This window comes from Sinohyriopsis cumingii, chromosome 15, assembly GCF_028554795.1.
Source record: "Sinohyriopsis cumingii isolate HCF-2022 chromosome 15, ASM2855479v2, whole genome shotgun sequence".
NCBI lineage: Eukaryota > Metazoa > Mollusca > Bivalvia > Unionida > Unionidae > Sinohyriopsis > Sinohyriopsis cumingii.
This window is the reverse complement of record NC_142975.1, coordinates 137,989,954-138,002,557: the sequence shown is the minus strand read 5'-3', so window position 1 is coordinate 138,002,557 and position 12,604 is coordinate 137,989,954. Positions and strand designations below refer to the sequence as shown.

Sequence of the window (12,604 nt, the reverse complement as noted above, 5' to 3'; positions counted from 1 at the left end):
TTCCAAAATCTATTCATTCCAGATCAAAGGGAAAAGTTGTTGCAATGCACATTCATTCACAATATGACTCCAAATTTCAATTTTAATTAGACACGCCATTTTCTTTAGAAAGTTATGTCAAGTGCACAATTAAGTTTAAATTTATCTGGGCAGAGTTATGTGCACAGTAATAATGTTGTTGTTGTGTAATGATGAATATGCGCTTGTGTATTTAGTTTGGTTTTAATTGTATTGTTGTAGTAAAAGCAAAACATAATTTCATTGGGTATATTGTGGAAGAACATTTGCAAAGTTGTTTATTGAATATGCATCCATCATAGGGGTGGTTGGTGAGGGTAGAGTAACCACTAGAGTGTGATTTTTTAAATCTGTTGATTAGTTCAGAAGCTATGACTATTTGAATATTAACAAAAATTGTCTTTTCAGTGAAATTTTGCCTTATTTAAATGCATGTTTAAAAGTCATGGACCCAACACGTTTAATAAAATAAGCATTTGCATCATAACTTTTTATCTAAAAAAGATATCTCCATTTACCATGGCAATCTTATAGCATTTTTTCTGTAGAATTCAAATATCTGCAGTAAATTAAACGATGTCCACTAGATTTCAGTGTAGGGAAGAAAATAAGGGGTTAAAATCTTTATTTTTCTTCTACTACACAATTCACATACTGGACAACATATTTCTTAACAAGTCATTTAATTCATTGTAAACAGTTCATCAAATTTTCTATTCTCTGAGAATGCCCACTGATGTCCAGAATTTAGACATTCTGGAAGCAGTCCAGTCGCTATGACAAATTCAGGCTTAACTTCCTGAACATTGTCTCTGCTGGGCCATATAAAAACTCCTGCTTTCCTACATGGTGCCATGAATTTAACTATCAAATCATTATTATAGTCACTTTTAATTTCATGAACACATCCAGAGTACCAAACACCCTGGTATGCTACGACAACATAATCATTAAGCTAGTCTTAAACAGGCAGCTGTTGACATACTGTACTGAGTTCATCTATTTCACTTTCATAGAGTTCATTAGATTTCATTTTCTCTTCTTCAGTGGCAGTTAACTCATTTGGTCCAATATTTCATTGCACACACATTTCTGGTGCTCTTTATGTTTAAGACGCAAGTCTTTTCCACCACAGTGTGCACTCTTCCACGTAGTTTTCTGTTTCATTTTCAGTTTGTATGCCAACATTTTTAGTGCTGTAGGTAATACATGTCATCTGAACTTCATTGCTTTGACACACTGTGTCTGACTCTTTCTCACTGCAGCATATGTTTTCTGTCACATGATATGAAGTTTTTATTGTCACTGATGTCTTGAATTCCTTCCCTAGAAGTTCAATAATGTTTTTTTTAACACCTGGCACTTTTTTTTACTCACAAGTTTTTTCATCTAGTCAAGTACACTATTAACTCTATTGGAAATAGTGGATTGGTTAATTGACTGACACCCATCATTAAGTAATGTTAGAATGTCGCAAAATTCAGCAAATGTTTTATTATTTTTCTTATAAAAGTTGAAAATTTCAATCACAATTCCATTTGATGGTTTGTCTATTTTTTTTTACATGAGTTGGAAGATATTGAATCAATACCGATTCCTGCTGTTTGGTAGTAAGGACCAGGAAAATCCATACTCATATTTCTACACCGAAAAGGAATAAAAATGTGTTCTAGGTACAGTTTTTAAAAAAACATATTTCATCATCTAAAATTGTAGCGCAGTACTTTCTCATGGTATGAACGTCGATCAGTAAATCACGTATTCGTACTCTATTCATACCACCAATCTTTGCAAGTTATTTGGGTAAATTTTATTTATAGAGATTTTGTTATTAAAATGTTCAAACATCATTTGCATACAATAATTTGTCATTAATTTGTATTTAGAAGAAGAGTTTTGAAGAAGAAAGGTAAACTGTAAAATATTTTGAGAGTATATCTGTCAAACCTACATGTACATGTCAACATGAGGATGATCAATAATAAGATAACCAGGTGGGATTTTGGATTTACAACAGAACACTTTTGATGGTGATACATATACAATGTTTAATGATGAATGACTTGAATGAGAAAAGAATCATGATTAATATGTGCATATAAAATCCAACTATTGGATCAATTAACATAATCCGCACAAACTAAATAATGAAAATATAAATAAATGACCTTACACAGTACAAGGAGAAGGGGTGAATGATTCACAGTGATTTCACAATGAAAGAATGATGTATTTTACTCAAATAGTAAAACTGTGCTATTTTATTCATATAGTAAAGATGTATTCACTCAAATAGTGAAAACAAAGGGACAGATGTACAAAATATCTTTACAGTCCCAAAAACACACTGGGTATTACAAACCCGAAAGATTAGCCCACAGGTAAAAGATTACATGTATGAAGTTACACACTTCATCACCAGCACACTTGGATACCAGTCACACTGGTCAGTCAAGTAGTCGGTATTCCAGGTTGGTCAGTCAAGCAATCAGTGCCCAACAATCTCAGCAATGCCCGATCATCTGGTACTCAACCAGCAACACTGTTTACCCAACTCTGTGGCTTCTATCTTTCAGCTTCACAGCTGCTATGGTCAACTTCTATGGTTAGCTCTGCAGCTGGTACCATGTTGACCCTGATAACTCTAGTCACTTCATTCAGCTATACAGCTGCAACTCCGATCACTCTGGTCACTTCAATCAGCTATACAGCTGCGATTCCGATCAGCTCTACGGCTGCAACTCAATCACTCTGGTCAGATATACAGCTGTGACTCTGATCATTCTGGTCACTCTGGTCAGTTCATTCAGCTATACAGCTGTGACTCCAATCAGCTCTACATCTACGACTCTGATCAGCTGAAAATACATCTAACACCATGTACTATGCATGACACAGGCATATACAATAAAATGTAATGATGTTATATACGGTAAGCTACACATTACATTATTGGCACAATAATTACAAAACATTGCACAATTTCAGAAGTGAACCTAACCATGCCTGACAAGAATCCTATAGTACTAAATATTTCTTAAAAATGCAACTTTATATATTTCTAATATAAATCTCTTGCTAAGTCACAAAAAAGAATAGAAAATATTAGCCTGATACTACATAAGCCAAAGTTACATAGAAAATATACAAAAATAAATGTAGTAGTACAATGGTTATAACTTATACGCAAGAATTTAATAATTCACATACCTCTACAGCTGAAGATGTGCAAGTCCTTAAAGTAGACCGTTCACTGACAAGACGTTCCATAATGTAAAGATTTTGACCTACTGTGAGGTATTTATACACAGACAATGCCGCAATACATTGTCTGTGCGCTGGAAGTATTCAGTTCTACCTATCAAAGGCACTTCACATGTGTGGCATAGGATGAACTGAACTCACTATTTCGAAATCTTTGTACAGTATACATAAATCACTCTCATGTGTCATTGTATAAAAAAAAAGAAACCTGAGTACATGTACATTTAATAAATAAAAGGATTTATACAATTCCATGATAGATCATTTATATGATAAAATTTCTGTTATATTTCACAAAATATTTAATAAATAAAGAAATAAATATGCAAAATAATTACTTACCAATGCAAAACATTCTTACAGTGTACATAAATCACAGCATTTGTCTTGTGATCGCTGATTTTTCATATCGATGTTACGTTTATTATGAAACCAATATGGCGATTTCACCCACGTCTTATGGAGGTCAACTTGGTGAAAGGCATACTTTTGAAATTATTTTCTCAGCACATTGTCATCAAATGCTAATTTTCAAAACAATATCGGAAACATCATTCATTCCCCATTCAATTGACAAATACCTCATTAATATTCATGAGGCTCTGGTTACCTGCATTTGCAAAACAAACACTGGTGTCAGTGTGTGCACACAGGAAACAGCAATTTAAAGAGATCCATCAATTTTGATTACTGATTGATAATTACCTGACCATTTGGTTATGCAATAAAAGGTACATATTAATGAAATTTATATGCTTTTCTTGATAATTTAAAGCCCTTTTAAATAAAGTTTATTTCATAAAAATGTTATTATTGATTTTAATACAAATTTAGTGCACAAAGTATAAGAAAATGTCGATTTTCACCCAGCTTACTGATAAGGAATAGGCGCTATCTGGGGTTGCTAGTTACGCATGGTCAGAGTCACTTCAAATAGTTGAGAAGTGCTGTCCTGTGGCAGCTATTTTTTATATTCTAGTCCTCTCAGCCCATTTTTTTGTATTCTAAAGCAATGTCCTCTGGCAGCTCATTTTTGTATTCTAAAGCCATGTCCTCTGGCAGCACATTTCTGTATTTGAAAGTCCTGTTCTCTGGCAGCTCATTTTTGTACTCTAAAGCAGTGTACTCTGGCAGCTCATTTTTGTACTCTAAAGCAATGTCCTCTGACAGCTCTTTTTTGCATTCTAAAGTACTGTCCTCTTGCAACTCATTTTTGTATCCTAAAGCATGTCATCTGGCAGCTCATTTTTGTATTTTAAAGCAGTATCATTTGGCAGTTCATGTTTGTATTCTAAAGTGCTGTCTTCTGGTGGCTCTTATTTGTATTCTAAAGCAATATCCTCTGGCAGCTCATTTTTGTATTCTGAAATGCTGTCCTCTTGCATCTTTTTTTGTATTCTAAAGCAATATCATCTGGCAGCTCATTTTGTATTCTAAAGCAGTGTCCTCTGGCAGCCCCTTTTTGTATTCTAAAGCCATGTCATCTGGCAGCTCATTTTTGTATTCTGAAGTGCTGTCATCTGGCAGCTTTTTTGGTATTCTAAAGCAATATCATCTGGCAGCTCATTTTGTATTCTAATGCAGTGTCCTCTGGCAGCCCCTTTTTGTATTCTAAAGCCATGTCCTCTGGCAGCTCATTTTTGTATTCTGAAGTGCTGTCATCTGGCAGCTTTTTTGGTATTCTAAAGCAATATCATCTGGCAGCTCATTTTGTATTCTAATGCAGTGTCCTCTGGCAGCTCTTTTTGTATTCTAAAGCCATGTCATCTGGCAAATCTCTTTTGTATTCTAAAGTGCCATCATTTGGCTGCTCCTTTATGCTATAGAGTTGCTACCAAAGAAACTCGTCAATGACACTATATTCAAGATATATTTATGTAGCTTTCAGTGTTAGTCTTTCACCATTTAATACTGGATTCATTTTGTTTGACCATGATACCTCAACTATGCATTTACAATGCTTATACTAGTCACATGTTTGATGATAATTATAAGTGAAGAAACATTTGTTAAATGGCAAATTGCAAAAAAATGTCCATTGTTGTTATGCTAGAATATTTTTAGCATAATTTTTTTTTACCAACCCTTTCTAACATGTGTTTGGATTAGTTAAAATCACATCATGTGGCACAGAAAATTTGAAGTTATTAGTTTATAACATTAGAAAAGAGCTATTTTCACTGCTGACTTTTTTATGTTTCTCAGTTAAGCCAGATGGCCACAGAATAGTACTTGTTCATATTTTCAACAAAGCCTCTCATATATGACATTTCAAATTTAATTTTAAAAAAGATATTTCATTTTCAAAAAATATGCAAATTATGTTAATTTCTTAATTGATTGTATTAATTGACTATGTCATTATATTCGGTTTGATTCTGTATCTATGTGCTGAATTGTACAGTAATATAATGCTGTCATTCAGTTTTCATACATTCTGATGTATTTCTTTAGTGCATATCTTGTTCTATAAATTTCTCTTTATCCAGTGAGAAACTTTAAAGATTAGTGTATGTGCACTCACATTTCCAGCTCTAACAAGTCGCAAAATTAATTTTCACTTTCTTTTTCTTGCAGACATATTATATCATAATCTGTATTTTACTTTACTTCAGGAAATAGTGCATAACCAAGGGGTGTGCTTCATGTACCTGAGGGATTTACAAAGGGTAAGCATAAAATGTTGTATAAGAGTCCTTGCTTTAATGAAACACAGTTTAAAAAGATTGCAAACTCAGCAATACAGTTTTTAAGATATTAATCTATTAGTTAATTCATTGGTTTAGCAAGTTGGCAATATTCTTTAATTATTTGTTAAAAAATATAATCCTATTTTAAGTGTTTTGTTGTGATGTGATCTGGATTTTTAGCGTAGCTTTAACAATTTTTCAGTCATATTGCTATGATGTCTGCAATGTGGCAGTTTATAGCGATGTCTAGCACTGGGGCATCGTGCCGCAGATATGTAGCATGATGTCCCACCCAGTCACATTATCCTGACACCAGGCTGACCAGTCCTAACACTAACCTCTTGATGCTGAGTGCCAAGCGAGGCAGCTGTTAGTACCATTTTTGTAAGTCTTTGGTATGATTCTGCTGGGGATCGAACCCCTGACCTCCCGCATCCAAGGTGGACTCTCTAACCACTAGGCCACCAGAGCGGTGTCCTTTTTTAAGACTTTCCACCATAATAACATGTGCATTCCATCATTAATAATTTATATACTGTGCACCCTAGTTTTCTTGCCCACACCCTCCCCACTGCCCACACCCTCCCACAGTCTCTGATATATTGCAACGCATGCTTTTGCCTATAAATTGTCATGTCCTGAAGGTTCTGTTCTTTTATTTCTGCATTCGCCCATCATCCTTATCATCTGCGATCTGCTAAGTATATGCTATGTACAAACACCTCTATCTCCTGTCAGGTTAATTGTAACATTGCTCAGCTTTTTTTGGCCTCCAGGACTGTCTATTTATCTAAGAGATTCCTTCTGTATGTAAGCCGAGCATATCTGACTAGCAACTACTTTTACCCTCCTGAGCCAATAGCATGTGGGATCAAACATAAGGAATAGGCAAAGGGCTGACCTTTTTTGCCATGAAAGGTTGACCTTGTTTGCTGTGAAAAGCTGACCATGCTTGCTATGAAAGGCTGACCTTGTTTGCTATGAAGAGCTAACTTTGTTTGCTATGAAGGCTGATTTTGTTTGCTATGAAAGGCTGACCTTCATTGCTTTGAAAGGCTGTTCTTGTTTGCTATGAAAAGTTGAACTTGTTTGTTTTGAAAGGTTGACCTTGTTTGCTATGAAAGGCTAACCTTGTTTGCTATGTAAAGCTAACCTTTGCCTTGTTTGATATGAAAGGCTAACCTTGTTTGCTATGAAAGGCTAACCTAGTTTGCTGTGTAAAGCTAACCTTTACCTCATTTCCTATGAAAAGTTGACCTTGTTTGCTATGAAAGGCTAATCTTGTTTGCTAAGAACAGCTAACCTTCTTTGTTATGAAATGCTAACCTTGTTTGCTATGCAATGCTAACATTTACCTTGTCTGCTATGAAAGGCTAACCTTGTTTGCCATGAAAGGCTAACCTAGTTTGCTGTGTAAAGCTAACCTTTACCTCATTTGCTATAAAAAAAACTAACCTTGTTTGCTATGAAAGGCTAACCTTGTTTGCTATGTAAAGCTAACCTTTACCTTGTTTGCTATGAAAGGCTAGCCTTATTTGTTTTGAACATATTTTTTTTTAGAGATTCTAATTAGCTGAAGAGTGTCAAACACACTGATAAACCTTTTTAATAGCAAACACAATTAGTCTTGAGAGTTGATGGTTTCACAACCATGCAATTGATCTTCCTCAAATGATATCCCAGCTGGTATTTGCCATTTAACTTTAAATCAGTTAATTGACTCTGTACTATGGCCAAAAAGGGTGAAATATTTGTGTTTGCCATTTCAACTTGTAAAACTACTGAAATGCCCTCATTGCCACACACTGCAGCAAAAATGATACTTGCATTAAAAATAGTAATGCAGTTTTTGTGAATCATGAGACCTGGCTGAGAATCATCACATTGATATCGACCCTAAATCATGAGAATCATCACATTGATATCGACCCTAAACCATGAGAATCATCACATTGATATCGACCCTAAACCATGAGAATCATCACATTGATATCGACCCTAAACCATGAGAATGATCACATTGATATCGACCCTAAACCATGAGAATCATCACATTGATATCAACCCTAAACCATGAGAATCATCACATTGATATCAACCCTAAACCATGAGAATCATCACATTGATATCGACCCTAAACCATGAGAATGATCACATTGATATCGACCCTAAACCATGAGAATCATCACATTGATATCGACCCTAAACCATGAGAATCATCACATTGATATCGACCCTAAACCATGAGAACCATCACATTGATATCGACCCTAAACCATGAGAATCATCACATTGATATCGACCCTAAATCATGAGACCTTGCTGAGAATCATCACATTGATATCGACCCTAGACCATGAGAATCATCACATTGATACAAATTCAGCATATGCTAGGTAGGCTTAATGTAATGGTTGAGTCGTTATCAAGGAAGTCAGTTGATTCATACAGATTGGCCTGTCCATCTTGATTGAGTTTGTACCCAGTAAAATCCGCGGATGATTGATCTCTTTGTACCAATATGGAACCTCAAACTGCCCACAATTAGTCTCTCCATTCCTGGACCAGAGACCTGGGTGAATAATGCCCTGTTGATCAGCTAAGTGATGGGTTTACGCTTTCCCACCAGCAGTCCTGATTTCAGAGGTGAGGGGCTGTACTTGCTTCTCTCTGATGGGACAAAACTTGGGTTAACAATCCACTTGATCATGCAATAAGCATTCCAAAGAAGATTTTGGTGACCCCCCATATTACTCTAGCAGCCAAAGTTGCTAGTGTTTTATCCATGTCTGGATAAACTCCATTTTCTGGCTTCTATCAGGAAAGCCTTGTATGAAAAAGATTTCAGCTTTTTAACTGTAGTAAGGATCTCAGCAGTTAGAGGGCCCTCTGCTTTGCAGGCATACATGCAAAGTGACACATTTTTACCAACTGGTGTCAAGACAGCAGTATCACCCCCTGGCCACCTTCCAACTTTGATTACTCACTTTTTACATTTCGACTTTGAGATGAGGTTTGCTGCGATCACTTATCAAAGGGTGTCATTTCATGATTTCTGACACGTTCAGACATAATGGGAGAGAAGATATCTGTCAACACAAGGATCTACCTGACCTTTTGCCCAAGATTGACTTGTCCATTCTCCACATGCTAATTTTGTTTTCAAAAGGAACCTCCTGAATCTTGACCAGGCTCAGTTTGCCCCAATTTGAGCCATATCTTCAGCTTCCATGAACTTATTATCTTTTAAGATTTGTTACGTGATGACTCAAACGTCAGCATGCAGGGTGAGCAAATTGCATGCAATAGCTATGGCCCTGAATTACCTCAAGTTCTAATCCAACAGTTCAGTTGGTCCTGATAAAAAATCTGATTTTGTTGCCAAGATCAAGAATCACAACACAATCATTCACCCTCTGTCTTCTGTCAGTCCATCAAGAGAAACAAAGCTGTGGGATCTGGTTTGGACATTCCAGTGTTTTCTGAGATGCATGGAAAACTTCCATGGTGCATGACAACAACTCTTGCTGTCTACTAAGGTGGGAAAGTAAGACTTCATAGGCACTGTTCATGGTTCAAGTGGATTATTCAGTCAGTATATTGCTTAAGCTTAAAATGGTAAGCAGTCAGTATACATGTGACCATATAGCATGGAAAAGTAAAAATAATTTGCAATAGTTACTTCATTTTTCTGTAGGGCTGGGTTCTGGAGGAAGATATACAGTATTTCCTTTCAACCAGATTTTGTACTCTTGTCAAGCAAGTTGCATAGAGGTGCCTTTTATTACTTAACACTTTTGGCATTCAGTATTTTCTATGTTAACATGGAAACAAAATGTAGTGCTATGAAATGGTGCTGCATGGCAATAAGTAGTATATAAACTGAGAGTGCTGGACCATAGGGTATTATGAAGAAGTTTAGAAAAACTGAGGATACAGCCAATATGAGTCTTTATATGAGAGGTGGATATGTCATGTCTAGGTAATTCTTATTTATTGATTTAGTTATTCTTTCATTATTTTAGGCCAAGGAATCTTTAACAAAAGCCATCTCCTTTAAGAGGCATGAGATCTCATTCATCATGCTTGCAAAGATCCATCTGATGGAGGGAAATATAAGTGCTGCCACAGATATTTACAAACAAGCTGTGGAGTAAGTATGATGGTTAATATTATATATGGTGGACTCGTTAGCTCAAACAGGGTTGACTCAAACATCATTGTCTGGTTAAACTTAGTTCTAAGTCCCAATTATTCACTTCCTTCACAGATCACAGATGATTTAAAGATATTTGAGGCATTATCATACAACTTAGATTCATACAACTTAGAGAATTTTAATTCATACTCTCTGGAGAGTTGAACTTGGGTCTGCAGGTAAAAAGCACCTATCACCTTGCCTTTAAGCACCAACTCATATATATATATATATATATATATATATATATATATATATATATATATATATATATATATATATATATATATATATATATACCTGAGATAGAATGAAAGAATGAAAAGTATGGTGAAATGGTCATATAAAAAAATTACAACACAGAGAAGGATTGAGTATTCAGATTGTATTACATTCCAATGTCGTTGTCTATAAGTTCATTTGAGAACATCAGTTATAAAATAACTACTTGAAATCAAGCATAATCAACTGGATGAAGTTGGTAATCATACGTCAAAATGCCCATCTAATTCTTCAAGAAACTTTGTAATCGTGTCAAATTATCCATATATTTGTTCAAGAAGCTTTGTCATATAATTTTGATGGAAAATTAATGCATAACAGTATCATCAAAGAAGACTTTGTGTATTATAATACAGAGTGACACCGTTATAACTCGCCCTGTGATAACACGAATTCGGATATAACACGGTTGTGGCATGGCTCCTGAAATTTCATATATTCATTCGCACATTAAAAAAAATGTTTTTCAAAGTATGTGAACTAGTGTATAAAAAATTTATTATCATTTTGAGGAAGAGATCATGTATGAATTCGAATATAATATGATCGTGGTATGGTTCCTGAAAATTTAAATACATGTACATGTATTTTTCTTGTACCCGGAAAAATATTTTTTTAAAAAGTATGTGAAATAGTGTATAAAAAAATTTATTATCATTTTGGAGAAGAGATCATGTATGAATTTGAATCTAATATGGTCATGGTGTGGTTCCTGAAATTTTAAATACATGTACATGTATTTTTCTCGTACCCAGGAAAATATTTTTCTTTAAAGTACGAGAAAGTGTGTAAAATGTTTATTATCATTTGTGGGAAGTGTTCGCATATGAATTCGAATATAATACAATCATGGTGTGGCTTCTGAAATTTAACAATTTCACCGGGTTCTTGATGTGTTATGCCAAAATAAACATTACCAGAAATGTTACTTATTACTGATCCATGAGTAAAGCCAGCAAGGCGCCTTTGTGATTGTCTTCAATTAATTCTGTACACAGTCATTGCTCAAACAATAGCCTACATGTGTTTCTTTTTTAACTGCATACACAACCTAGCAGCAGACAGTGCGGTGGTTGATAAAAGATTCTCACAATTTAATAAACATCAAAAAACGAAAGCCACCAACATGTTTGCTGGGCTTAGAGGGGTTATTAGATGCAATCAGTTGACCAGTAAATAATGTCCATTTTATTAGCTGGAAATTGAAAGGATATGAATTTGTACATGTGTTCAGCTTAAAATTTTTTATAAAAGTATTTTTCATATGTTTCTTTTGATATTCACAAAGTCTGAAGTAAAAGTTCTATGCACGCTGAAAGCATGTGTTGTTTGTTAATTATTCTTGCTGTTAGTCGTTCAGATGAATAGGCGTACAAGTGTTAATTATTGGGAATTTGCAATGGATAAAGGTACACGGAAACGCATATGAGAAAACTTTAGCAATATGCAGTTTGTAAAGACACCATTCATAGACCCTGGAACATAATGAACCATACATGTGCTTCGTCTCTCTTAACCTAATTTTGCTGTTAATTTTCCCATTGATTTGTTGTTGTTGTTGTTATAGGGTTTAACGCCATTTTTCAGCATAAGTTAGGCTATACATGGCGGCCAATATTAATGGTGGAGGAAGAACCAGGGAAAATAAGTTACTGGCAAGCTTTCTCACATACCCACATTGGCCAAACTCAAGACTCAAACCCACGCAGACAGAGGTGAGATGGCAGTGATCCGTAATGGTGAGTGCTTTAGACCACTCAGCCACCTGGGTCCCCTTTTTCCCATTGAATTCAGACACATAACAATCTGTGACAAAATTACTGAATAGTTTAAATATGTATGCAATTTTTTGCAATGGAATTACATATATTGGGGATTAACTGCATGCCACGATGGTACAATATCAGACAGTAAGTAAACGGTGTTAATACTCTATTCATACTGTATATTAGAGGTTGAATTCAGACACAATGACACAATGATCTGTCACAAAACTATTGAATATTTTAAATCTGTGTCCAATTTTTCAGTGGAATTAATTGCATTATGGATGAATTGCATGCCACAATGGCATGATAGTAAATGGTGTTGATACCCTATTCAGCATATACATTAGATACGTATATGTGCCAATGCATTGTTCTCTGAAAAA

At 35.0% G+C, this 12,604-nt stretch overlaps 1 protein-coding gene across 1 annotated transcript in view; it reads left to right on the top strand.

Moving 5' to 3' along the window:
* Positions 1 to 12,604, top strand: part of LOC149782883 (BBSome complex member BBS4-like) — a 64,539-nt gene that overhangs the window by 19,204 nt on the left and 32,731 nt on the right. Inside the window, exons 6-7 of the mRNA XM_089934428.1 lie at positions 5,898 to 5,951; positions 9,998 to 10,125. Of these exons, the coding sequence (XP_089790554.1) occupies positions 5,898 to 5,951; positions 9,998 to 10,125 (182 nt within the window). The remainder of the gene's footprint in view (positions 1 to 5,897; positions 5,952 to 9,997; positions 10,126 to 12,604) is intronic.